Source organism: Mus caroli, chromosome 8 (genome assembly GCF_900094665.2).
Source record: "Mus caroli chromosome 8, CAROLI_EIJ_v1.1, whole genome shotgun sequence".
Classification (NCBI taxonomy): Eukaryota; Metazoa; Chordata; class Mammalia; order Rodentia; family Muridae; genus Mus; species Mus caroli.
In genome coordinates, this window is record NC_034577.1 from 75550595 (window position 1) to 75577715 (window position 27121).

Here is a 27121-nt window from a genome sequence, read left to right on the forward strand (position 1 = left end):
TGGGGTGTACGAGATGGATCTGTGGAAAAGAGCTTTGGTCTGAGGTGTGATATGAAGAAGCCACTGGGCCTAGCGGGGCAATATTGACTGGCATGTGGCACCCCAGTTCCATGAGGGAGTATGTTACAAGAATGTACTCTGCCTATGCCGGGATGCACTAACTGGCAAGATGCCAGGGCTGCGCCCGCGCCAGAAGGGCTGAGAGGCGGATCGATCGGCTCCCTGGAGCAAAGGAACGCACCATGAACTATGGCCACACTCATAGTCACAGCCAGCTCCCATAGCGCCCCACAGAGGCAACACATACACACACACACCCAGCTTCCGGGAGAACGGTCCTAAACAAATGACTCTGTCAGACACAACTAAGGACATAAAGAACCGGAGAATGAGAATGCCCAGGCCGTCTGCTGGATGAATCCATCTAAGGAACGGGAGTCTCATCCACAGCCCAAAAATTCAATGGGCAGGTCACTGGGGACACAGGCGTCCCCAGCTGCCCTCCGCACCTGGTGCGACCTCCGGAGCTCCGAATGACGTTGTCTGGAGCCAGGCGCCCCCTGGTGGTCATTTCCTGCAATGAAGGGCAGTGCAATCTGGGTGCACTTTCCAAAAACCTACAGACTCTAGGTTTGGGCTGACTTGCAGAGATTATGACATGCAGATGGAAAAGCAGTAAAGCCACCAGCGAGAGGTGGCTCTTCGTGTCACCATGATGCCATGATGAAACCAGCAGCCCCTCCTGTCCCATTCTTGAAGTTGTGGCCAAAAACAGAGATGGAAAATATTTTGGTTAATGGAGCAGGTGGTAGGTACCCCTGGCGCCGGGTGTTTGTGTTAGCAATGCAACCCAGTCTTGAAGTTAAAAAGAAGTTGTGTTCAATCTTTTTTTTAAAAAAAGAAAAAAAGGAAAAGAATACAGTATGGGGTTCAATAAATAAGAAAAAAAGTTACAAAATGATGCCAACTTTTTCCTTAATATACAAGAGAGAAGACAGGTTCATCTGGGGTGGAGGCTCTCCCTTCTCTTCCTCCCTGGGCCAAGGCCTGGGATAAATGAAGGCCAGTCAGCAGCTGGGACTTGAGAGAGATGCAGACATGGGGAAACTAAGGAAGTGGGGAAACAAATGGAGGTGCAGAGCAAGAGGAAGACAGAACGGGGTCCCTGGCTGTCTGCCTGTGCCTCCCACAGCAGGCTGGAGGGCAGCCTGGCTCCTGAGTTGTGTATCCAGTTACTAGTGGTGGGGTCTGGCCAGCAGAGAGCTGTCCCCAGCCTACCCTGTGACCTTGGTGCCCAAGAGAAGACAGGCCCTGGCTTGACAAGGGTATTTGGGGGTGAGGTATGTGGCAGAGGCCCAAGACCTCTTAATATCCTTCAGTGGGGGTGAGGCATTTGTGCTGGAAAGCTGGGGCTGGGGGCGCAGGGCAGTGGGACAGGAGCCCTGAGCTGTGGAGAGGGGAGAAACACAGTGGGAAGTAACTACCCTGATGTGAAGTGCCTAGGCTCCAGCCGGGCTCTGGAGCATCTGCTGCACTGAGTTGGAGGCCTAACTTCACTCTGGCCCAGCCCTTCTCCTGGAAGTCCCAGCTGACCCTGGGAGTCTGGGAGAGCCAGAGCTTGCTTCTTCCTTGTGAGGTGCCCAGGCACACACTCCCTGCAGGGTCTAGTTAGCAGTATGGCTTCGGATCCTCAGATCGCATGTCCCGTTTGTCTGCACACTCCTAGGCACACACCTGGAATGGTGTCACCCTCTGCCTCCCACCTCTGTGACTTTACTGCAAGTAGCCAGGGGCCTCCTGTTTGAGGAAGGTGGGCCTGGGGACACCCATACTCTCAGCTTTCTGCAGTTCCTCAGCCAAACCGTTCCCGAACCAACAGCATCAACTTCTTCTTCCCCTTGTAGGTCTGTTTCAGGTTCTCTAAGAACTGTGTGAACTGGAGGTGCCCATCTGGTGCCAGAAGGAAAGTCTCTCGAGCTTTGCCCAGGAACTCAATGAAGTCGCCATAGTGGCGTGGGCTAATGTGGGTGAGGCGAGAGTGGCTGGTGGTTATGTATGCGGCTACCGCAGCATCCAGGAGCTGACAAAGTGGTGCCCTGTCAGTCCCTAGTGGTTTGGTAGCCCTGCGGGCCCCCAGTGGGCCCAGCCCGGGTGCTGAGAGTGTCCAGCGTCGCAGGATGTCTGAGAGCATGGGTGCACAGTGGATGCTGCGGATGATGAGAGGGACAATGGCCGACAATTCGTGCCGCCCCAGCGAGTGGCTGAGGGAGCAGGCCCAGAGCACGTCGTTGACTGCGGGGTGGCTGTCTTGGTTGAAGGCAATGCTGAGTTGTGCCAAGGCTAGCGTGGCCAGCTTGTAGGCCCGCAGAGGCAGGCCTCGATGCTCCATATACCGTGCAACCGTGAAGAGGTGGGCGTGGCCGAGGCCGCCGGCTGCAGCATCCAGCACAATCTGGTAGGCAGCCTCAAAGGCCGCGTGGTTCTTCTCACACAGGGTCAGGGCTGGCAAGGCGCAGTTCTGGGGATCCTTCATGGCGCACTGCAGTGCCAAGGTGCGGGCACAAGCCCAGAGCTCCTCTCGCCCAGCTGTATCTAGCTGCAGTCGCAGCAAAGTGGCATGCGTGGTGCCTGTCACCGCCACTATGGTGACCGCCTCCACTGGGGTGAACAAGGAGTACCAGTTCTTCATGATGCTCATCAGTGCTGGTGGGCCTGGGTATGGGGAGAGGGTGGAGTGTGTATCTGTGCAGCCAGACAGTGCCCTTTCCCTTCCCACCCTACAACCATTGGCTCTGAATCCTCCCAGCTTCACCAGTTTTTTTGGTTTTTTTTTGGTGTGTGTGTGTGTGTGTGTGTGTGTGTGTGTGAAGGGGCGCAGTTAATCTCACTCTGCAGCCCCACTTGGCCTCAAACTCAGAGATCCAACTACTTTTGCCTCCCAAGAGCTAGGATAACAAGTGTGGGTCATCACGCCCAATTAGTGTTTGTTTGTTTTGTTTATAAAGACAAGGTCTCATGGGGCTGGAGGTGCTTAGTGGTTAAGAGCACTGGCTGCTCTTTCAGAGGCCTTGGGTTTGACTCCTAGCACCCAAGTGGTGACTTAAGCCAGTCACAACTCAAAGGGATCATCTGACCTCCACAAGTACACATGTGGCACACAGATATACATGCAGGCAAAACACCCATACATGTAAAATTGACTAATTAAAAAAAAAAAAAAAAAAAGACCAGACAAGCTTTCACATAGTCCAGGGTTACCTCAAACTTGCTGTGTAGCTAAGGATCAACTTCTGGTCTTCCTGCCTCAACCTCCCAAGTGCCAGGATTAGTCATGTACCACCATGTCCAGAGAGAACACAGGGCCTGGTGCATGCTAGATTTGCACTCTATCAAATGAGCTACACCCAGCCTACCTTTTCTACTGCCACTGGGAAGGTCAGTCCCTGCTAAGCAATGAGTCTAGCTCCGAGCGATAGCTCTGGCCCACAGAGTCTTGAGACAGGGTCTCATTTCTTCCTCAGCCTCCCAGTGCTCAGATTCCAGGTGCACTGTCATGTCTGGGTAGGAAATTTCCCCCCTTTTCAAAGGAGCAAGAGTGGTTGGACTGAGTGGATGCCCTGGGGGTGGCTAGCATCTGTAGCCTCCCTGGACTCCTAACTAGCTCAGCCTGACCATCACCCCACCTGATGCTCCCTCCCAGGCTGGCCTAGAGCTGGTAACAGGGAAGGAAGGGCCTGCTTTCTTTCGTTTCTATCTGTTTGCTTTGAGGCAGAGTTTTACTATGAAGCCTCAGCTACCCAGGAACACTCTGTAGGCCAGGCAGGCCACAGCCTATAGGTTCACCTGCCTCTGCCTCCTGAGTGCTAGGGTTAAAGGGCTGCATAGCATGCCAAGCAGGGCAAGTTATTCTGGTGCCTGTCTGATTTCCTCACCGTCCCTTCCAGGTACTTACCAATCTCCGTGGCGCAGCTAACCAGCCAGCGAACCATCTCCCTGCGCCGCCAAGTCATCGTGTTCAGTGTCATCCGCATCACCTGGAGGGAAAGGGAAGGGAGGTCCTCAGAGTCCTGCTACAGCTGATGGCTTAGGACCTAGGAGGCTGGAGGCAGAGCTAATGCAGCAGACCTGGGTGAGCTATCTCTGGCCTCAGTTTCTGGCTCTATGGAATAGAGATAAAAACACAGACTGGGAGGAGGTGCTGCGAAAGAGGCTCAGTGATTAACAGCACTTGCTGCTCAAGCAAAGGGTGGGAGTTTGGTTCCCAGCATCCATGGTAGGCGGCTCATAACCACCTTTAACTCCAGCTCCAGGATATCCAGTGCCTCTGAGGGCACCCACACACGTATGCACACATCCACACACAGCCCAAGTCATCTCACACACGTACACACCCTCACAAAATTAAAAATAAAATCCTTAAAACATGAATGTGGAGTGATGGCAAACAACTTTAGTCTTAGCACTTGGGAGGCAGATGCCAGCAGATCTCTGAGTTCGAGGCCAGCCTGGTCAACAGACTGAGTTCCAGGACAGCTAGGGCTACACAGAGAAACCCTGCCTGGAAAAACTAGTGGAGGGAAAAAAAGAACTTCGAAAGTCGCTCAGGTAGTAAAGAACTTGCCATGCCAGCACGGAAACCCGGGTGATCCTTAGTGTCCTTATAAAACAAAGATCAGGGGCTAGAGAGATGGCTCAGCGCTTCAAATGCTTAAGTCCTCTTCCCAAGGACTAAGTTCAGTTCCCAGCACCCATGTCCCAACTCTAGCTCCAAGAGATACCCTCTTTCCTGGCTTTCTTGAGTATCTGCTTGTACCTGTGTATACTAACACACACACACACACACACACACACACACACACACACGCGCACACACACACACACACACATAAACAAAAATAAATCTTCAAAAGGAGAATCTATTGCACGGTGGTGCTGTGAAAATGAAGGTGACATGGCTGGGGCTCTCTGCAGTGACACTGACTAGCGCTGCTAGGACCTAAGGCCTCACTAAAGTCATACTTATAACAACCAACCTGCCTCTCATTCTGGAAAGCTCCATACCTCAAGTCAGAAGATTCTTCCCCGAGTCCCAAAGTGCATGACCTTCAGCCCCTGCCCTGTGAATTGCAACTTTAAGAAACCTCTTACATGTATGTCTGCTTGTCCTGAGGCCCAGTCCTGAATCTGTCTCTGTGAGCCCCCACAATGGTCTCTTCTCTCCAGTCTTGTTGTTCCCTCACTGATCCCTAGAGTTATGAAGTCTGGAAATGACAAGTCCCTATTGTGCAAGTTGTCCTAGGTTGTCTCTTTGGTTGTGTGTATGTGCCTTAAGTCCACAGTGTGCCTGCATGCGGGGGTCAGACAGCAACCATAGGTGCACTGCTCAGGAGCTAGCCACAGCGTTGTTTTTTTTTAACAATTTTTTGGTTTTGGCACATGCCTTTAATCCTTTAATCCTGCCTTTAATCCGGGAAGTCTCTGAGATCGAGGCCAGCCTGGTCTATAAAGTGAGTTCCAGGACAGCCAGGGCCACACACAGAGACCCTACATTGAACCCTTCTCCTCTAAAATGGTTTTTAATCATGTGTATATGGATGTGAGTATGTGCATGTGTGTGCAGGTGCCCTTGGAGGCCAGAGGAGTTGTACCCCCTTAGAATTGGAGTTACAGGTGCTAGGGAGCTGCCAGACATGGGTAGTGGGAACTGAACTTGGGACCTTTGCAAGAGCAACAAGTACTCTCAAGCAGTGAGCTAGCTCTCCAGTGCCCATCTTGGTCTTACCTGTTAGGCTGCAATGGCGGATCAGCAAACCCTAGGGCTTTGTCTGTCTCCACCCCCACTCCCCAATGCTAGAATGATAGCTTTTTCTTCTTCATATCTCCCTGGGTATCTCTGTGTAGCCCTGGCTGTCCTGGAACTTGCTCTGTAGACCAGGCTGGCTCGAACCCAGAGATCCACCTGCCTCTGCCTCCCAAGTGCTGAGATCAAAGGTGTGCATCAGTATACTCAGCAGATTACAGCTTTTTAATTATATTTTTAACCTTGGTCTGGGCACCTAATTTGCCTTTCAAGCACTGTACTGACTGAGCCGTCTCGACAACCACTCTCACATGGCTTGGTCTTTCCTGAGACAGGGTCTGTAGCCCATACTGGCTGTGAGCTCAGCCTCCCAGTACTACAGTGGCAGGTGTGCATCACCACGGGAAGCTGTTTGCACATATTTACTTCATCTCTTGCCTTGTCCTCAGTCCCCATACCCGGCTAGCCTTGCGAGGACCCCACAGATCTATGCCCTTGACTGCTCACCTATGGACGGCATGAAGACTGCCCTCAGACCTGCCATCGTAGAAAGTGATATTCAGCTACAGCTCTTGCTTACAAGGCTCAACCCCAGGAAGCCCTTCACCTGAACTGCAACACCTCCCACCCCTACCCCCGCTAGCCTTACTCTGTCCCAGTCCCAGGGGCGTTCCTTACTGGCTAAGTGTGCTGCATTCACCGTCCTTACTTTGCTTATATTTGATGTCCATAGTGTTCTGCCCCTGTCTATGTCTGTTCCTGCATCTGTGCAGTAGCAGAGGCAGGAAAATGATACCAGGTCCCCTGATACTGGAGTTATAGCCTGTTGTGAGCTGTCATGTGGTATTGGGAATTGAACATGGGTCCTTTGGAAGAGCAATCACTTTAACTGTTGAGACATCTCTCTAGCCTCATGGTTTTTATTTTAACCAACGGCACCAAGAGGCAAAAAAAAACATTTTTTTTCTACTGGGTATGGAATAGAGGACCCAGTACAACCTACTATAGCCCTGCAGTCACACCTGGCATCTGAGCTGGGTTTTTTTTTAATGAGTTTATTTATTTTTGAGACAGGGTCTCAAATAGCTTAGGCTAGCTTCCAACTCTCTATGTAGCCAAGGTTGACCCTGAATTTCTGACTCCTGCCTACACCTCCTGAATGCTAGACCACACCTGGCTTACGTGGTGCTGAGGCTGGAACCCAGGGCTTAGTGCATGTTAGCACGCATTCTACCAGCATTCTCAGCCCCTCGTGTGGCCCATCCTTCAGCTTCAACCACAGTCCAGGGATGAGCATCAAACCTACAGTGATCTCTTATCGCCTCAACTTTGGTCTATAACTCTACCCTTAGAGGTAACTTTGCCCCAGGGGCAGGGTCTCCCTCAACCACCGCAGGCCCCGCCCCCTCCTGCTGTGTCAGCTGGGGTACCTGCAGGCCGAGCTCCAGTGCGATGCCCAGCAGCACGGTGTCTGGCGGTGCACTGGCTGGAGTGGCTGTCTTGCAGGCATCCTGTGCCAACTTGAAGAGCAGGGCTGGGGAGTGGATATTTTGCTGGACAGAGCCCAGAACCGCATGCAGCCACTTGGTATCTCCTGGGCAGAAGGAGTAATAGAGGCCACAGTTGGAACAGCAGTAAAGAGAAGCCGAATGACCACTCACACCAATCCTCACACAGGACCTCCTGTGTATGGCAGGGAACTCAGCAATGCTTCTGCAAAGAGGTAGCTTTAAGAGGCTCCCTAAGTGTTAGCTGTTTCCTGTTTGTACGGCTAGGGGATAGACCTAGTGTGTGTTAACCATCTGCTCTGCATGCTGGCTTTGCTCAAATCATCACCACTTCCATCAAGTCTATGCTCCCCTACTATGCTCCAGTCTCAGGAGTCTTCTGTTGATCCTAACTTCAGTGTTGGGAACAGAAGCTGGGGCATCACACATTCTAGGTTAGCAGCCCACTCTAAGTCCCACTCCCAGGCCATCCCTGGAGGAGGCTAGGCAGGAACTCTGAGCTGCACCTCCACCCCATTCCTCAGATATCACAGCTGTGATGCAGCCTCAGGGCCTCAGCTTTGGCTATGTCCTTCTGCCTCAAATGTTCTTGAAAGGCAGTGTGGATTAAACTGTGTCCCCTTCTCCATCCAAATTCTTATGTTGGAAACCCACGATGGGACGGCCTGCTGGGTTAGATGAAGTCAGAGGCCAAGGCCCTGGGAGGGGAACTTTGTTTCCTTCCCTCTCCCACCACCTCTACTAAGTGAGGACAGCGTGTGTAAACCAAGAAGGGAGCCCTCCTGCCAACCGACCCTCTTGCCACCTTAATCTTGGACTTTGGCCTCTTAATCTATGAGAATCACACTTAAGCTGCCCAGCTTGTGTTACTGTGTTACTGCAGCCCAAGCATAGCTCTGCCTCTCATATGGGTGTGTGTTTAAGTTCCAGCAGGGAACTGGGAGTGCAGCTCAGTGGCAGAGTGCTGGCCTAGCTTACACAAGACGTGGGTCCCACCCTCAGCACCACAGGAAAGAAGACAAGGCTGCCTGCTTTGGTGTCCCACGTGACACCAGTACCCTCTTTGTGCATGGTGATCTCCTCCTTGTTTACTGTCTGCCGGTTTTGTGTATGTTCATGTGAGTGTAGATATGTGTGTATACATGTGTGTGTTCACGTGAGTATAGATATGTGTATTATATACATATGTGTGCTCACGTGAGTGTAGATATGTGTATATACATGTATGTGTTTATGTGAGTGTAGATATGTGTATATACATGTATGGGGAGGCCAGAGTCAAGCTTGAATGTCATCCCTCGGGCACTGCCCACCTTTTAAAAGAACACATTATTATATTTTTATATGTATGGGCGTTTTGTCTGGTGCCTGCAGAGTCCAGAAGGATGTGTTGGGTCTCCTAGAATTGGAGTTACAGATGGTTGTGAGCTAACACATAGGTGCTAGAAATTGAACTCTGGTCCTCTATAGGAATAGACAGTGCTCCTAACCACTGAGCCGCCTTTCCACCCTTCTCTCTTAGGGCAAGGCTGGCCATCCAGCAGACCCTGAGGGTCCTCTGTCTCACTTTTCCAGTGCTGGGGCAACAAGTGTATGCTACCATACCAGCCTTTTTTATTTTACTTCAGAGACAGAGTCCTACTATGTAGCTCTGGCCAGCTTGGGACTTACTATGTAGACCAGGATGACCTCAAACTCACAGAAATATGCCTTCTTCTGCATCTGCCTCCCAAGTGCTGGGATTAAAGGCAGGGCACCTACCCTTACACCCACTGTTTTATGGAATCTGGGGACTGAACCCCAGTCCTCTCTCAGGCTGGTGTGGCAAGTGCTTTACCAAATGAGCCATCATCCCCCAGGCCATCTGTGTGTCCCTGTGGTACTGGGGGAGCACAGGGCTTCACACGTGCTAAGCAGGGTCTCTACTACTGATCCAGGCCCTGGCTAGCTGCCTATACATCTTCTTCATAGAACATGGGATTTGGGATAGCTTTGTTACCTGCCACCTGGCAGCACTGGGTCCTCACAGAGCATGTGCAAGCCGTAGTACAGAGGAGACAGTTGGTAAGGGTAGAGCTGGTGTGGCAGAACATGAGGCCAAGGGGTAAGATCGTGAGTCAAGGCCAGGGTGGGCTGCATGGTGCACTGCAGGCAAGCTTGGGACTCATGTGAGACCATGTCTTAAAACAAAAGCAAGCTGGAGAGACAGCTCAGTGGTTATGGGCACTGCTGCTCTTGAAGAGGACCGGAGTGATCCTAGCCATGTCTAGAACCCACGTTAAAGCTCACAACTGTCTGGAACTCTACCCAAGAGATCTGATGCCTCCATGGCTCCATGATGCACAGACAGACATTCAGGTAAACACCCGTTCACAAAAAGATAAATGAAACCTAAAGAAGAAAGAAAATTAAAAATGAAAACAGCAAAGAAGTGAAGGGTGAGTGTGGGTAGGAAATGGAAGCAGGATAAAGAGGGAGTCAGGGGACAGCAGGACCCTAGAAGGATAGCTGTCACTGCCCTCACCTTTGGCAGCCGTCAGCATGGTGGAGGCCAGCTCACACTGGCGGGTTTCCAGGTGGCCAAGGATGAACCACCGGGGAAAGCGGTTACTCATGATGGAGTCCAGTGGGTTGGGGTGAGAGTCTCCAGCGGGGAACGTTGTCTCCAGCACAGGCAGCCTGGAGCAGGGGAGAAGAAAGCACAGAGTGAGCTGCCACTGCTGCCTGCTGCCCCCATGAGAATCTCCCAGGGAGGGTGATGGGGAAGGGGGCAAGGCTCAGTCTGTAGAGTCCAGCACCACAAAGGCCCTGGGTTCTATCCCCAGCACCTTATCAAAAGAATAGCTGGAATTTTACTGGCTACTGCCATACAGAGAAGATATACATCCTGACAAGGGTAGGGAGGACGGGGAACTCTTGAGGTGCAGCGTCTGAGCTCAGCATTAGAGCAGTGCCTAATAAAGCACAGCACCCTGCACTTGGGCCACTGCTCCAAAAAAAAAACAATAGAGAACAGAAGCTTATGCATGGTCGCCATGTGAGCTAGTGTAACTGTCACAGAAAGCAGAAGTTCTCAAGTTCCTTGGAGACTACAAACAGAAACAACCCCCATACACACACACACACACACACACACACACGTATATGCTCAACCCAACAAGCTCAGTGCTGGGCACATGTCCACAGTAAATCAGTATGTTAAAGGGGGTGCCTGCTGCATACTGTACAATTCACAATGGCCACAATGTGGCGGTCAACATGATGAACAGCTACAGAAAACGTAACACCCACATACAAAGGAGTACTATTCAGCCATAGGAGGAATGAAATATCAGCAGGTGCAGCTATATGGTGGGAACATTCACTAGGATAAGACAGGCACAGGGAGAAACACCACAGCTCTTCAGTCATGAACAGGAGGCGGAGCAGATAACAAGCCAGGTCTGGTGGGGCAGGTGTGCAGCTCTGCAGCACTGCAGAGGCTACAAGGTTGTGAGATGGTTCAGCAGTTCTAAGTCCTTGCTGCTCTTCCAGAGAACCTGGGTTCAATTCCCAGCACCCACATGGCCGCTCACAACTGCCTAACTCCAGCTTCAGAGCCTCTGACACCCTCACACAGACATGCAGGCAAGACACCAATGCATACAAAGTAAAGATAAATTACTTTAAAAAAAGAAACTACTGGGCTGGTGAGATGGCTCAGTGGGTAAGAGCACTGACTGCTCTTCCGAAGGTCCTGAGTTCAAATCCCAGCAACCACATGGCGGCTCACAACCACCTGTAATGAGATCTGATGCCCTCTTCTGGTGTGTCTGAAGTCAGCTACAGTGTACTTGTATATAATAATAAATAAATCTTTTTAAAAAAGAAAAAGAAAAGAAAAAAAAAAAAGAAAAAGAAAAAAAAAACTACTTTAAAAAAAGTCCCAGGCCAGTCTGCACAGTCTGTCACCCTGAAAAAGAGAAAGGGAAAACAATGGGGACATTCTCAAAGGTGGGGACGGGATGCTGACTATTAAGAGTTTCTGCAGCTGGGCGTGGTGGCACACGCCTTTGATCCCAGCACTCGGGAGGCAGAGGCAGGTGGATTTCTGAGTTCGAGGCCAGCCTGGTCTACAAAGTGAGTTCCAGGACAGCCAGGGCTATACAGAGAAACCCTGTCTCGAAAAACCAAAAAAAAAAAAAAAAAAAAAAAAAAAGAGTTTCTGCTATGGAGTAGGGTGAGAGTTGGAAAAGCTGGATCATAGGTGTCAAATACACATCCATGTCTCTGTCACCGTCCGACTCTAATTACCCATGTCTTCCCACTACCATTCTTTCTTTCTCACCATGTCTCACCTGTCTAGTTCTGAGATCCAGTCTTGTTACTCAGCTCAACCTGCTCTGGAACTTGAGATCTTAGACTCAATGTGCTGGGATTACAGACCTGTGTCATCCCACCCAACTATTAAGAAGAAAATGCATTTCAGCCTAGCAGTGGTGGCACACACCTTTAATCCCAGCACTTAGGAGGCAAAGTCAGGTGAGTCTCAGAGTTCAAGGGCAGCCTGGTCTACAGAGCAAGTTCCAGGTCAGCCAGGGCTACACACAGAGACTGGGTCTCAAAAAACCAACAAACAAACAAGACAAGAAAATGCATTTAAGGCTGGGCAGTGGTGGCGCACACCTTTAATCCCATCACTTGGGAGGCAGAGGCAGGCGGATTTCTGAGTTGGAGGCCTGCCTGATCTACAGAGTGAGTTCCAGGACAGCCAGAGCTACACAGAAAAACCCAGTCTCAAAAAAACAAAGACAAACAAAAGACAGAGAAAGAAAATGTATTTAGCAGTGCGGTGCTGCGTGTTCACAATACCAGGTGCAGGCAGAAGAATCGTCAGTTCAAGGTCAGCCTTGGCTATAGAGAGTTTGTGGCCGGCCTAAACTACATGACATTCTGCTTTAAACAACTCTCATCAGAGAGGGCCAGACATTCAGATGCCCTGGGAATCAGCTGGTTTGTGACTGGGAGGAGTTGTGTGTAGGCAGTAGATACACCCCCTGTGTTAGCCCTTCCTCTAGCTGGCTCTACCCACAGGCCCACGGGGAGCTCAGGAGCCACATTTCCTTCACAGACCCTACCATAGAAGGGAAAAGGACACCCTCACTCCTGCAGTGCTCTGGGAACCAGTGTGTTCTCGGGGAGCCAACCAGGTTCTGCAGGCCAGGCCAGTGCCTGGAGCTCCACACAGCCCTTCTGCTCCCTCCACTAGTTTTAAAATTGCCTGCCAGGTCCCCTCAAAGCCCTCATGTGAAGTTGCAGCAGCGTTCTGTCCAAGTCCTTCCTCTTTCTGTTCTCTTCTCCCTGTGCCCTGCAGCACCATCTGCATGAGTCCTGTCAGCACCCGGCTCTGCTTTTGCAACCACCAGCACACTATCTGGTCTGTTTAGGGCAGACGCAGTTGCTGAATAACTTAATGCTGCCACTAACCTCTATGTATTTTAAACATGAATAGAACTACTGCTGAAAAAACACCTGTGTCATATGGCCACTGCTGGGCACTGACCCCGACCTTAAAACATCCAGGCAACTGTAATACTGTTGAGTCATACCCTCAGTGCAGGAAACCAGCTACTCAAGTCCACCGAGCCTCAGGTAGGCCGAGACAAACCCTTCTAGAAAAAGCCTGCACTTTGAGCTTGTTTGGGGTCCCTAGCTGTTAATCACTCTCAATGTATTATACATTTCCATTTAACGGTAACACACACACCCTTTTGCATGAGCCACGGGAGGCCTCATTCACTAGACTGAGGCCCGGCTTGGAGGTGGGACTCCTAGCCGCTTACTCCTTCTTCCACCCTTACCTCATGGCTCGGAGCGCCAGGCGGAAGGCCAGATCTGGGTCGTGGGGCAGCAGAGCAGTGAACAAGTATCGGGCACAGGTGTGCATGGGTACGCTCTCCCGGAAAATCACTTCTCCAAAGCCGCTGAAAGGGCCTCCTACAGAGACAGGGTGAGTTCATCTGCACTATCCCTGTGCTCCAAATGCAAGTGGAGGCGCGGAAGAAGAGAGGGGTCCCTAGGCAACAGGGCTTAGCGAGGGAGGATGAGGTGCACGTGTTCTAGTCAATAGGGGGAGAACACTTAGCAAAGAGCCAATAGGGCTAGGCCATGGGAGGGGCCAGGATATGGGGCGGGGTTTACAGTGTGGTGGTTGACGAGTCATAGCATCTTTGGACCAGTAGTAGTTTGAGGCCAGGCGGCAAGGCCTCACACCTGACCCACAGGGCTGTGCGGGGAGGCCGAGAGTGGGCTCACCTTCCAGCAGCAGCCCAGCCTGCTTTCGCAGCACTTGCACCAGCCGCTCGTCCAGCTCCACCTCCTCCAGCAGGGCCAGTAGCTGCTCTTCATTGCGCACCACTTTGTCCTGGGCATACAGTCCCTCCGGCAGGGCCCGCTGCTGCCCTAGCCCCAGGAGTGCCACTTCCAGTGCCAGTGCCAAGTAGGACTCTCCAGAGCTCCCCGGCACCAGCACGTGCTGGTAGGCCAGCTTTCGCTTCTCTGGGGCTGAGTCTGGGGAAAACATGTCCACATCTGCTGAGGACTAGACCTCCCTCCCCCCCAGCCACCCTTGACCCCAAGCTTGGTGACAGAAGTGAAGAGAGGTTCAGAGAGGGTCCCAACTCTCTTAGCCCCCTCACTTCAAGCACTGGCTCCTGGCCTTGATAGGGCAGTATCTGGCCAGCAGAGTTGGGTGCTGGCCTTCCTGCAAGTGTTTTCAGGGTGGGTACCTGGGAAAAGAGAGTGAGGCTCCTCCTCCAGGCGACAGGCCTCCAGCAGTGCCCTGCAGAGGCAGCCAATGGGATCCAGGGGATGGCCCACCCAACCTTCAGTGCTTGTGACACCAGTAGCACCTTTCTGGAGCAGTTCTGCAGATGGGAAGAGGTGGGCTCTATCCACCTATCCACCCAAGCTCTGGAGGCTTCCCCTCCCATCCCCACAGCAGTCTCCCAACGCCATGTGCCAGCCTGTGTGCCACCTCATCTTCCTGCAACGTGCAAAACAGTGCTCTCTTTTTCTAGTCCTACCCCACTCCCCATCTCTACAGCCAAGCTCAAAGGCTTTGAGGCCCCCCTGGGGGGGCAATATGAAAGTTCAATGATGGACAACTGAATGTTCTGAAGGGCTGCCTATCCACTGACCTCCACTGACCTTGGAACAATGCACCTTGCCTGAGCTCTGCCTGCACTATCCCCTGAGGTACCTGGAGATTCCCTCTGACTCCACCACTCGAGCCTGTTCTTCCCTTACACTCTTCAACCTCATCAGCGTCTGCCAAGACCTCAGCCAGGGCCTTCCTTCTGTCCCCGGATTAGTCACAGCCTCTCTCCTTCTGTTCAGTGTGACTGGTGTATGTATCTGTGTACATGTGGTGTACGTGTATGCAAGTGTGCATGCCCCATGCATGTACTGAGGATAAAGTTCAGGGTTGGGCTCCTCCTCCAGCCACCTGTATCTTTTGAGACAGAGGCGCTTCGGTGAAACTTCAGTTCTGGAGCCCGACTTGCTGCCAGCAATGCCCTGTGATCTGCCTGTCTTCAACTCCTAGCACCAGGGGACAGCAACATGCCCAGCTTTTATGTGGGTAACAGGGTATACAAACTCAGAAATCCTCAGATTCTCATGCTTGACAACCAGCACTTTACCTACTAAGCCATTTCCCCAGCTCTGTTTTCATCCATCCATCCATCCATCGAGACAGGGTCTCACATGGTCTAGATGGGCCTTGACCTCCGACCTTGACGTTCTGACTCTCTGGCCTCCACTTCCTGAAGGCTAGGCAAGCAGTCTACCTAATAAACCAAACCCTTAGCCCACGTTTGTGTATTTGAAACACAACTCAATTTGTTGCCCATGTTTAAAAGTGAGCAAATTCTGTATCAAACAGTTCAATCTTCTAGCTTCTCTATACCCTGCAAAGCGTATCTCGGGGGTCATGTAGCAGAAACCTGCCTACTCCAAGGTCTGGAAGCCTCTACATTAACCAGCCTGCTTGCGTGACATGTGGATGAACAGAAGGAATGCCATCAATGTTCTGAGGCAATAGCCCTGTGAGTAGGGTGGCCACGGCAAGGTGCAAACGGAGGTCCGAGAACTGCACATGGATGCTAAACAGTTTCACCCGATCCCTCACTCTTTTGCTTTCTCTGGAGACCGAAGTCTTCAGGCATTGTAACAGTCTTCTACCACAGAACTGCACCTGACCCACTGAGTTCTCCCACTACACAGTGCTTCAGATCCAACCAACAGTGCTTTTTTAATGATAAAGTCCTTTCTGCCTGTGATACCGAGAGCGGGAGCTGGGGCAACAGTACCCACACCTCTCATGGGCCTGGCGTGTGCCTCGGGCTCCTGGGTCCCCACTTACCTTTTTTCTGTTGCTTGTAGCTCTCAAGCTGGTGTCGCCGCTGCAGGCGCAGGGTGTTGATTATGGCACACGCCAGCCGCAGAGCCTTGTGGGGATAACCATGGGCGCGCAAAGTATCCACCCGTGCACAGGCAGTAGGGAAAGGTTCGCCCAGCCAGATGGGGTGGCCCTGAGGGTCAAAGGTTGGCTTGTCACTTCCCATACTGCCAGTGAGGGTGGGGCCACAGGAATCACTGGCCAGGATCCTCTGTAGGTGGCTGTCATTCCAGTGCAACTCTCCAGCCTGCAGTGCTCGGCTGAAAACTGTCCTGCGAGGGCTGGCAGCTGTCACCTCCTCTTCATCCTCTGAGCCTGCAGGAGATATGCTCAGTGTGTAATGATGGTGCTGGCAGTCACACTGTGCCAGCTGCTCCCCCCAGGTGCCAACCCCAGGTTCCACCCTAGGCAGGTAATGGATGTGAGTTCTTGAAACAAATCTTCAAGGGGAAAGGGGCTGGCATCTGTCATGGTGCTGCCACACAGGTGGGATGTCTTTTCCTCTCTGCTCCTCCCTTCTCTCCTCCATCTTTGCTTCTCCCTGACCTCTCTACTGCCTTTCTTCCATATCCCTCTTTACTTGCCGCACCCACACTCACAGCATGGCCCCTCACGCTGGGCTCCTGTCCTTTTCCCAGTCCATCTTCTCACTGATCCTTTGCTAGCGGGAGGCCTAGTGAGCACCATCGTTACTCCTGCCCCAGGCACTTGCTCCCTCTGGATGGCCCTCTCAGCTCTCTCCTGGGACACAGTGCGGTGACAGGAGGCTGAACTAGAGTAAGTGGTGATGGTTTCTGGAAACAGAACAGGCCCCTTCCTACCTGTCCTGGAGGTTGGAGCAGGCTGTAGGCTGGGGATGTCCAAGGAGTAGTTGCCTTCCTCCAGTGGGCACACATCTAGCTTGTCCCATGTGCCAAGCAGCTGCAGCCATCCCGACCGCTCATCTGGTTTGCAGTGTGGGCTCAAAATGACACAGACCCACAAAGCCCCTGAAGAGCAGACAGACACTCAGTATCCAGGCCAACATCATTAACACAGGCTGACAAGCAGCTGCTGCAGCCTGGGCATGTGTCCTATCCATGGGTAAAGAAATAAAATAGGGCCAGTGATAGGGCACAGTGGGTAAAAGCGCTTGCCATCAAGACTAATGACCCATGTTCAGTCCCTCGGACCCCCACATGGAAGGAGAGAGCTCACAAAGCTGCCCTTGACCTACACGTGTGCACTATGGTACGGCCACACACATGTATATATACAATATAAGTAAATATAATTTAGGTCGGGGACCTGAAGTACAGAAACTCCACTTGCTCTAGGTCACACTGCATGTGAACTGCAAGCCAGGACTCAGGCCTGCTTAGCTTAGTGTGCTTTTGCATTGTTTCTTTCTCCTTGTCGACGCTGCCTTTTACCATCTAACACAGCGCACAGCAGCCAATGGGCAAAACACTGTACAGACAATAAAGTCAACCCACAGTCTGGCGTTTCTTTCTCTCTTGTGATCTCTCTTCAAGTGACTATCAAGTTAAGATTATCTCTGCTCTTCTTCTGAGGCAGGGTCTCGCTCTGTAGCCCAGGCTAGCTTGGAACTCACCACTTTCCTGTCTCAGACCCCAAGGTACTGTATTATGGGTATTTCCAACTAGCTCTGCCACATTTTCACATTTTTTAATGGTGAGGAAAATATTAAAAAGAAAAAAGATTATTTTGAGATTTGTGCAAATGATACAAAGTTCAAAGAAACGGGAGTAGCTGCAGGTTATACATGCCTGTAACCAAGCACCGGGAGGCTAAGCAGAACTGAGCCAGCCTGAGCTATACAGAGCAAGACTGGCTAAAACCAGAAAGTGTCCATAGCTATGTTTTACTGGGATACTTCCCTACGTGTTCTGTAACTGTGTTCACACTGGTGCTAGGAACGATCCTGAGGCCGGGTTCCTGACACATAAACATCCAACCACTGGCTGTGCCACACCCAATGTGACAGAGGTCTGGTTGGTTTTCTGCTACACTGGTGGGGCCCAACAAAGCTGAAGACACTATTTAGTTTTGTAAAACTGTGAGCTGTGGCGTAGCCTAAAGTCCTCAGCCCCACATTAAAGGATCCAACATCTGTTGATTCTATCAACCATGGATTGAATTGAAAGGACTTAAAAAAAAAACAAAAAATGGTGTCTTTACTGGATAGAAACAGCCATCTTTTTCTTGTTATTATTCTTCAAACAATACTATGACAACTATCTCTGTGGCCCTGATCTTGCACTTTAAGTTAGCTGGAGGTAACTGAGAGAACACCAAGGACCAAGTGAGTCCCAGCTCAGGGTGCAGTACATGCTTAGCAGAACCTGGGGTTCTATCTTCAGCATCAATCAATTGATCAATCAATCTAGCCATCTTTGGTGGTAACCAGTGAGCCCTCCAGCACTTGGGAAGTAGAGGAAGAAAGACCAGGAACTCAGGGTCATCCCTTGCAACACTGTGAGCTTGAGGTCAGCCTGAATCAAAACAAGACAAAACTATACAGAAAGGGTATATACAAAGTCTCTGTAACACTGGCTGGTTTTACTTCAGGTTTCTGGGCATCCCAGATGTCTGTGCCTTGGAAGATTTGGGACACCATGGGACAAAGCTATGTAGCACTTAAGCATCTGTGCAAGCACAGATCCTTCCATCCACTCCCCATCCATGAACATATCCATCCACATTTGCTGGAGCATGCATGCTATGCAAGCCTGCAACCACTGAGTTATATCCCCAGCCCAAAACATGTAACATTAATCATGATCTTCCCTACTGGATATTAATCCCAGGAGAGCCAGAGTTTTATGTTTTGTTCTCTCTGGGAGTTCCAGCACCCAGTAGGTGGCTGGCATGTTGGAAATACTTAATAATGTTAGGTGGAGAAGAGATTTGGGGCACAGATGCTAACATGAATGGGAGCCTCACCCAGCTCATCCCACAGCTGCCGGCACTTGTCTGTCATGCCAGCACCCTGCTGCCGCCACAGGGCCAGGCGAGGGTCCTGCAGGAACTGCTCAGTCATGAGGATTAGCATGCGTGCCCCATTGGAGTCCCGTGCTCGAAGCATCTCCCGCACCTGTGCAGAGACACAAGTGGTAAGAAAGAGAAGTGCATACCGGGCGGGCCCTCTGCTCTGCCCAGCCCCAGCCTTGGCACCTTGCTGAACATGGAGCGCAGCTGCTGGCTGGCCCCATAGTGGCCACCATTGGACAGCAGCTGTTTCACCTGCTCTTGGATCTGCTCCTCATCCAGATGCCAGCAGTTGGCATCTTCTGTGCCTGCACCCGCCGTGGGATCTGGGGCACCTGCAGGGACAAGTATAGAGTGTCCACTCCTCCTGTGTCCATTCCTCCAAAGTCCACAATCCATTCCACCATACCAGCAATCCACCTATCAACTCACCACCCATCCATTTGTCCTCCACACACTCATTTATCCAACCATCCATCTCTCCACCATTCTCTTCCATCCACCTAATATTCTACCACGAATACATCTGTCCATTCAGGCATTGGTCCCAAATACTACAAGCCCCTTCATTCACTTAGTCAGGTACTATGGAAACACTGTATGTGTCCATTCATCTTCCACAAAACATCAGTCACTCATCCATTTCCTCATCCATCATCTTACCGGACACCGCCCATCCGTATTAAGCCAGTTTCTATCCATCTCCTCATCTCCATACCAGTTCCTCCACACCCACATCCCGTACACGGCCTGGTTCATCAGTCTTGCCTCCAGCCCACCTACAATGTATGCACTCATCCTATGACTCCACCTGCCCACCCTCTGGACTTGTCTTGACACTCAAACTACCTCGCCTTGGATTTATCAACCCATCAGACATGTTGTGCACTCCTGAGCTACTCTGGTTCACAAACATGCTTCCATCACACCTATCACTGCTCCATGCTCCTCCCAGAACATCTACCTACCAGTCCCCAGCATGCACACCTACTGGTCTGTCTGTCTGTCTGTCTGTCTGTTTTTTGTTTTTGTTTTTTCGAGGCAGGGTTTCTCTAGCCCTGGCTGTCCTGGAACTCACTTTGTAGACCAGGCTGGCCTCGAACTCAGAAATCCACCTGCTTCTGCCTCCCAAGTGCTGGGATTAAAGGCGTNCGCNACCACTGCCTGGCTTGTTTGTTTTTTTTTTTTTTTTTTTTAAGGAAGGGTCTCACTCTGTAGTTCTGGCTGTCCTGGAACTCACTATGTAGATCAGGTTAGCCTCAAACTCAGAGATCCATCCGCCTCAGCCTCCTGAGTGCTGGGATTAAAGGTGTGTGCCACTATCCCTGGATACCCACTGGCCTTTCAGAGTCCTATGCAAGCCATCTCTTCCCAGCCACCCTTCCAATGCTCAGTCCCCTCACTGCACTGTACTGATCTATCCATCTGCTCATCCCCATACTCTTCCACGGCACCAGTTCACCCTGGCGATGAATCATAAAATAACCTCCTAGAATCCACCCAGCATCCCATGACCTGAGTTAGCTCCCATCCATTACTGTTACCTTTCTACCATTATAGCCAAACAAACCAGCAGCAGACCCCTCCCTTCCAATGCCTCCTGGGCTGCACACCTCATTCATAACTCAGTGATTCTCATCTTTAAGCCTTCACCCTGGGACTAACCCTCTGCTCTTTCTCTCCTCCCTCCCTCCCTCTCTCTCTGAACATGAGACAGGGTGGCACTATGTTTCAATCCACCTCAGCTTCCCTAGTCCTGAGATGACAGGGCAGTGTCACAACTTCCCTGTTTCTAACTGCCCAGGTGCCCTGGGCTCAGGCACCTCAGGATGTGCCTGTCTCTTGGTGTGTCACACCCCCAAAGCAGGGCGTCATGGCACCCACTCTGCTTGCTTCTGCATCATGGCCCCTTCCTCCCTCTGCTCACCATGAACCAGGTTGATCTCAGAGCCCAGCAGAAGGATCTCGTCAGCAAGCCGCTGGGCGGTAGGCAGCACCTCAGTGTGGTGTGCACTGATGAGATACTGCACAAACTTCTGAAGCTGATCCCGGTTCATTTGTGACAGAGTCTCCGAGATGGGCAGCCGCAGCTCCACCTGGCGAGCATGACGGATGCGGTACAATGACAGCGCCACCACGTGGGCACAGTAGAAGAGGTCCCGATTGTCGCAGCCACAGCTCACAGATGTGATCTTGCAGCGGTCAAAGCTGATGGAGACGTGGTAGAGATGCTCTGGCTCTCCTGGGCCCCCCACTTCTCGAATATTCCCACTCAGGTGGAATCCTAAGACAAAACACACACTGAGGAGACTGGATCACCCCAGCAAGACCTTGATGCACAATTCTGCTGAGAAGCCCAGTATGGACCACTTAACCTATTCATGCCTCAGTTTCACCATCTGTGCACACGCAGCAACGATGATCTCCACATGTCATTCTAATAGCTAGATGAATTAGTCACAAGCGTTTAGAATGGCTTGATAAAGTTAAGTCCAAACAACGCCCCCGACCTTAGGCCGGGCAGTGGTGGCACACGCCTTTAATCCCAGCACTTGGGAGGCTGAGTCAGGCGGATTTCTGAGTTCAAGGCCAGCCTGGTCTACAGAGTGAGTTCCAAGACAGCCAAGGTCTACACAGAGAAACCCTGTCTTGGAAAACAAACAAACAAACAAACAACCCCCACCTGATCTTTTTTGGGGGGATGGCCTCAATTGGTCTTCACCTTGTTTATTTACCTTTGTTTTTTTGACACAGGGTTTCTCTGTGTACCCTTGCATGTTCAGGAACAGGCCATTTAGACCAAGCTGGCTTCAAACTCAGAGATATGCCTGTCTCTGCCTCCTGAGTGCCAGGATTAAAGGTGTGAGTAAAGTCCCTATGTGGTGCTCTGCAAAAGTCATCACAGCAGCAGCTGTCCCAGCCTACAGCCAGGGTAAGGTGCCCCTGACAGGAGCTGTCAAAATGGCAGCACCCACAGCTCCTCTGCCTGCAGCATCACAGAAGCTGTCCATGGTGATGCACCTCCTTTCCCCCTCAGTAGGAGCTCTCCCTCCATAGCTGTCCACGGTGGACACCTTTCCTGTCTCAGCCTAAGGCTTTGCTGAAACACCACTGCAGGAACTGTCCACATCTGTGGCCACATCTTCTCTCCAACCTCCCTAAGCAGCTCCACAGAGATGGCTCCTCAGACAAAGCTGCCTGTGGCCAGGAAGGACTTCCCACCCTAACCCATTGGCCTGGTGCAGTGAAAACGGGGTGAAAAAAAAAAGGCACCAATCCTTGAGCAGGAAAACCCACCCAAGCCTGAACAGGAAACCCCACCAATTCCTGAGCTCCCCAAGCTAGACTTGAAACCACCAATCCTCAATCTGGAAACTTCTGCCCTGAAAAGTGCCACCCCCTCAGAAATCCTACAGCCCTGCCCTTTGTTCACTTCCCTGCTGTCCGCTCCTGGGAGCAGAGGGCAGCCATCCCTGGATTCATCCGTCCACACCTGGACCCTACAAGAAATCTCCTTCATGAGGTTTTCTGCCTGGTGTGACTCTCTCATCTGAAGAAAAGCACTGAAGAGAAGTGAAGAAGCAAACAAGTGAAGGAGGGCTGAGGCTTCTGAGTTCCTCAGCTCAGCTGGGGGACCTGCCCCCCCTCCCCCCCTGTTTCCAGGAGCTGCAACACCTCTGCTAAGAAGCATTCCTCTCAGAGCTGTGTGGCTCCTGGGCCCCCATGTCTCAGGATGGCCTTCCCTTGGGACACTGTCCCACCTCAGACCTACGTGGCTCCTGGGCCCCCTGTCTCAGGATGCCCTTCCACTGGGACACCTTTTCCCCTTAGAGCTTTATGGTTCCTGGGCTTCTGAGTCCCAGGCTACCCTCCTATCTGAACAGAAACACAGTGAGCAACTTCCCTGGGCCTCCGCCTTAATTCTCTGAGACAGGTTTTTTTCCTTGAACATGAAGCTAGTCCTTGGCTAGGCTAACCAGTTAGCCACAAAGGTCCTCCTACTCTCAGTGGTGTGTTACGGACATCTAACACTATACATGGACGCTGAGCAACTGAACTTAGGTCCTCACGCTTGGACAGCAGGCACTTTAACAAATGAGCCATCTCCCTTGCTAATCTGTCCTTATTCTAATGATCAATAAATAGTATCATCAACATAGACACGGCCGGGCATGGTGGCGCACGCCTTTAATCCCTGCACTTGGGAGGCAGAGGCAGGTGGATTTCTGAGTTCGAGGCCAGCCTGGTCTACAAAGTGAGTTCCAGGACAGCCAGGGCTACAGAGAAACCCTGCCTCGAAAAAAACAAAACAAAAAAAAAACCCAAACAAACAAACAAACAAACAAAAAAAACCATAGACACAATGTTTGAAATGCTTTCCCCAGCCCTTGGGTTGCTATGGTTACAACAGCTTCAGAAGCTCTGAACTTCCTAAGAACATGCCAAGGGCCTGTGGCACTTGAGGGCAAGGGGATGATGGAGCAAGCCCTGGGCAGTCTGGGTGTCTGTCAGGCTCATCCGACTGGTTGGGCAGCCTGATGCAACGTGCGTCATGCAAGGCATGGCTTCCTCATACCAGGGGTGCCCATGGGGCCTGTGGCTAGGTTATGCCCAGGAAAAGGGGTACAGAGGCTGCCAGGCAGGGTTACCCTGGCTGAGCCTTGACCAGCTATCATGGAAGGCAAAGGATAAAGTCTGACTCATGTTCTGGCTCCATCACTACTGGTCCCTTTCCATGCTCAATACTAGCATCTAAGATCTTTCCTCACCTTCCTCCCTATCTCCTAAATCCAGCCTTCTCTGGTCTTTTCTTTTCTTCTTTTTCAGAACTACTGGGCTTACTGCCTGGGGTTCAGAGTCTGTTTTCTCCTCTAGCTCTAATTTTTGCTCTTCAGCCTCACTGAGACCTCTGATATGCAACAGCAACTCTGAGAGCTGACCTCAGATGTCTGCACTCTCTCCCAGATCTGCTGCCTGAGGTCTGAGCCCGCACTTCATGGCCTGACACTTGTTTATTTTATTTTTAACTTAAGTCATTCTCCCCATCAGCACACAGGAGCCGTCCACATCCATGGAGTACGGTTCCTCAACACAACACATGACGAGCAGAACAGGTGACTGGCTTTTCCAGCTCTGTTCACAGTGATTACTTCTGTGTTTGGAAGCTTCTAACTTCTTCCTTTTAGTTCTTTATAAAAAACACAATAAATTTTTGTCAACTATAGTCACTCTACTGTTCTACACGTGGCTGCAAGCCTTTGATCACAGTCTCTCCCAGGACATGGCTGCCTAATCGTCACACTCTCCCCCAGCTTCTACCTGGGTCCAGCTACTGAGGCCTGGGATCATTCTGTTTGTTGCTGGGACAGGGTCTCACTATGACGCCTTAGATGGCCTGGAACTCACAGAGATCCATCTACCTCTGCCTTAGGCATGTGCCTCCACACTAAGACTCTTTTGGTTTTCAGAGCAGGGTTCACTGTTTAGTCCAGGCTAATCATGACCTTGAGTCCTCTGGTCCCAGCCTCCTAAGCACTGGGGTTATAACTGTGTACCACCACATCTAGTCTTCACACTATTTTCCCCTTGGCTTTGTACGCCACTGCATCGCAGATGCCCTCTGTGTGAGGGCAGGAACTGGCTCTTCCTGTGGTCAACCCTCTGGCCCTCCCTGGGACCCTGCTTCCTCCTTGTTTCTCCACATTTTTTTCCATTCATCAGTTCAGCTGCCTGACATTCTTCACCTTCAGTTCATAATCCCGTCTCCAGTCTAAAGCCCACATTCTAGAATTATCAGCCATGTCTCAATCCCTACAGCAAGAGCCATCCTGGGATCCAGCACGAGCTCCACTGCTCTCCTCTTCCCTTACCTGGGTCCTCTTGCTGATGCCGGGCCTTCTGTACATCCACTTTCTGGTTCACCTTCCTCTCGCTGAGCCTCCACTATGTTCCAGTCTCTGAAGCCTACTATACCATTATCTTTAGTACATTTTATCTGCCTCATTGAAACAGGATCTTACTATGTAAGCTCAGGCTGGCCTCTCCATCTCCTGCCTCTGCCGTCCCAGTGCTGTACCTGGAGAATGCCATGGTATCTCACCAGGGCCTCAGAGCAGGTTCTTGGAAGTTCCCCAGTCCCTGGCCCACCTCCCTCCTCCAGCCTCCCCCATCTCCATGCCTCCCCAGATGGGAGGCTCACTCACCTCCAGCCTCCCCATCTCCATGCCTCCTCAGGGTGGAAGGCTCACTCACCTACTTGTAGCACTCGATCCACAGCCCCACTCTGTAGCAGGTGCAGCCCACGGGTGAATGGTACCCGGGTGTCCTGCTCACCTTCTGGGGGCTGGTAGCCCAGTGAGGAGTACATACAGATCTCCCGCTCACTTCTTGGAAAAGACCAGAACACAATGCGCTTTTGAACCGGCTCCGGCACCCGGGAGAACCTTTCCTCCACCTGTGGGGAGCACTGCTGGGTTAGAAACCTGGGATCGAATCCTGGCTTTGCTGTTTATAAGCAGCACCTGACTTCTCTGAGTCTGTCTTCCCAAGTATAAAATAGCAATGTGACAATCAACCATCCTATGGAGATTGGGAAGATAAAATATATACAAGTGAGCCACGAATGGTGGTACACCTTGAAGTCCCAACTACTTGGGAGGCTATACTTGTGTCAACTAGTTCAACACCAGCTTGGGTGACACAATGAAACTCCCAGCAACAAAATAGGTTCCAATACAATCATATTTATTTACAACAGTGCCTGGCTCATAGTTAACATTCTAGAAGCTCTTACTGGCAGGTCGCAGGGGTCTGGGGTAAAATCCTCCTAAGCCCAGGCTTTGTGCAGGACAAGAAGTTAGATACACGTGTGACAAAGACCGAGGACGTGGGTTCCTAGCCTTCCCTCTGGTCAGCCCCTTATGGAGATGGCATCTTCACAGGAACACAAGATGCTGAAACCATAGCACTGTGTCAGTGTCACAGCCTCAGAACGAGCCTGAGGAAGCCGTCATGACAGCTTGAGAACCTGAAGGGGTCAGCATTACTACATCAGAGATGAAATGAACTCAGCTCTTCAGGATCCCTAAACCAAATTGTTCAGACTCCCAACATCAGTTCCACCCTGGGAATTTCTTCCCCTGTTCCTCCCCTGAGGAAAAAAAAAAAAAAGCCCCTTCCCTAGGAGGGAAGGGCTGACCTGCCATCCCCTGTAGACTCCAAGGAATATAGAACCAGCATTCGAGGCTGTGTTCCAATCTGAGTTGGCTAGTGACTGGCTGGGTGACCTTGGGCAAGTTTCTCAACATCTCTGTGCCCCAGTTTCCTCAAAGTAAGAACAACTCCCCAAGGGCTCCAGAACCTGCCCAGAGTTCTCTTAGCACCTGGCTGGGCCAAGGCAGATCTGTGAGAGTCCTGAAGACAGTTTTAAGGTTCTTCTGTGCATGTCACATAGGGTGAACAGCACTGAGGCCCTACCCAAGGTTTCTACGAGAGAAGGGGGAGTCAGGGATTGGGCTCCTGACAGTTGGCAGATGACTAAGGAGGGATTTTCCGGTCATGAATCAGAGCCTGCTCAGTCCACGGTCAGCCCAAACCCATCCATCCTAACTCAGGACGAGTTGTGAGGCCAAGAACACCCTCAAAGTCAGACTGAAAGACAGCTGTACGGGACTGAGAGGAGCCTCGGACCCTTCCCATCTTCTTGGGGGACCCTTAGACAGAGAGAGGGGAATTTTTTTTCGGGACTCCACTCCCAAGTCACAGAGTAGGGGTTCCAGGAGCCTCTCTGCCTCTGTATCCCGATCTTGGCTCTGGAAGAGCTGGAGGGAGGGGGACGGGGGAGGAGGGGCACAGAGCCCTTCCCTCAGTGACCCTGCCTCTTGTCCCACAGTCGGGGGATCTGGAGAGGACTGGTGGGCTCTGGAGACTGGAGCAAAGGGATACAGGGATGTCATGTATAGGCCCTGCAGAGGCGGGGGTCTTCTTCCTGGAGGGTGGGACAGGGAAACCCTATGGCAGGAGTGGGGCAGTGTGGGTCTCTGGGCTGGTGTGTCTCTTGAGGAAGAGAAGAGGTCAGAATAGAGACCCGGAGAGTCGCGGGCAGAGAGGCTCGGGGTGCGGGGCCCGGGGTGGCGGTGTGGGGGGCTGGCTGCTGGGGAGGGGGCGAGGTGTGAGGCCTGGGGCAGGCCGGGGCCTTACCTGCTCGAAGGCCCAGCTCTCGGCCACCCGCTTGGCGCTGAGGTCCAACAACGGCTCGGGGCGACTGCGACGGGCCCCGGTCCCAGGCTCGTCCCCCGCGGGGCAGCCCCGGCTGCGCTTGGCCGCCGGGGGCTCCATCCGGCCGAGCCGGCCGGACGACGCGGCCCCTTTAAGACTCTTCAC

At 51.8% G+C, this 27121-nt stretch overlaps 1 protein-coding gene across 2 annotated transcripts; it reads right to left on the minus strand.

The window, feature by feature from the left end:
• Window positions 1-856: 856 nt before the first annotated feature.
• Window positions 857-27121, minus strand: Zswim4 (zinc finger SWIM-type containing 4). Of its 2 annotated transcripts, none has more exons than XM_021170736.1 (14): window positions 26939-27121; window positions 24992-25193; window positions 20667-21023; window positions 18926-19074; window positions 18695-18845; window positions 16570-16737; window positions 15713-16063; window positions 14076-14213; window positions 13603-13857; window positions 13149-13284; window positions 9833-9987; window positions 7231-7394; window positions 3953-4034; window positions 857-2712 (listed from the first exon to the last, which is right to left on the minus strand). In XM_021170736.1, exons 1-14 carry the CDS (start codon window positions 27074-27076, stop codon window positions 1853-1855), a joined length of 3306 nt encoding a protein of 1101 aa, XP_021026395.1. In that variant the 5' UTR covers window positions 27077-27121; the 3' UTR covers window positions 857-1852. The 2 variants fall into 2 exon arrangements, with proteins under 2 accessions (XP_021026395.1, XP_029336565.1); XM_029480705.1 differs by having other exon boundaries at window positions 910-2712; window positions 18995-19074; window positions 26939-27110.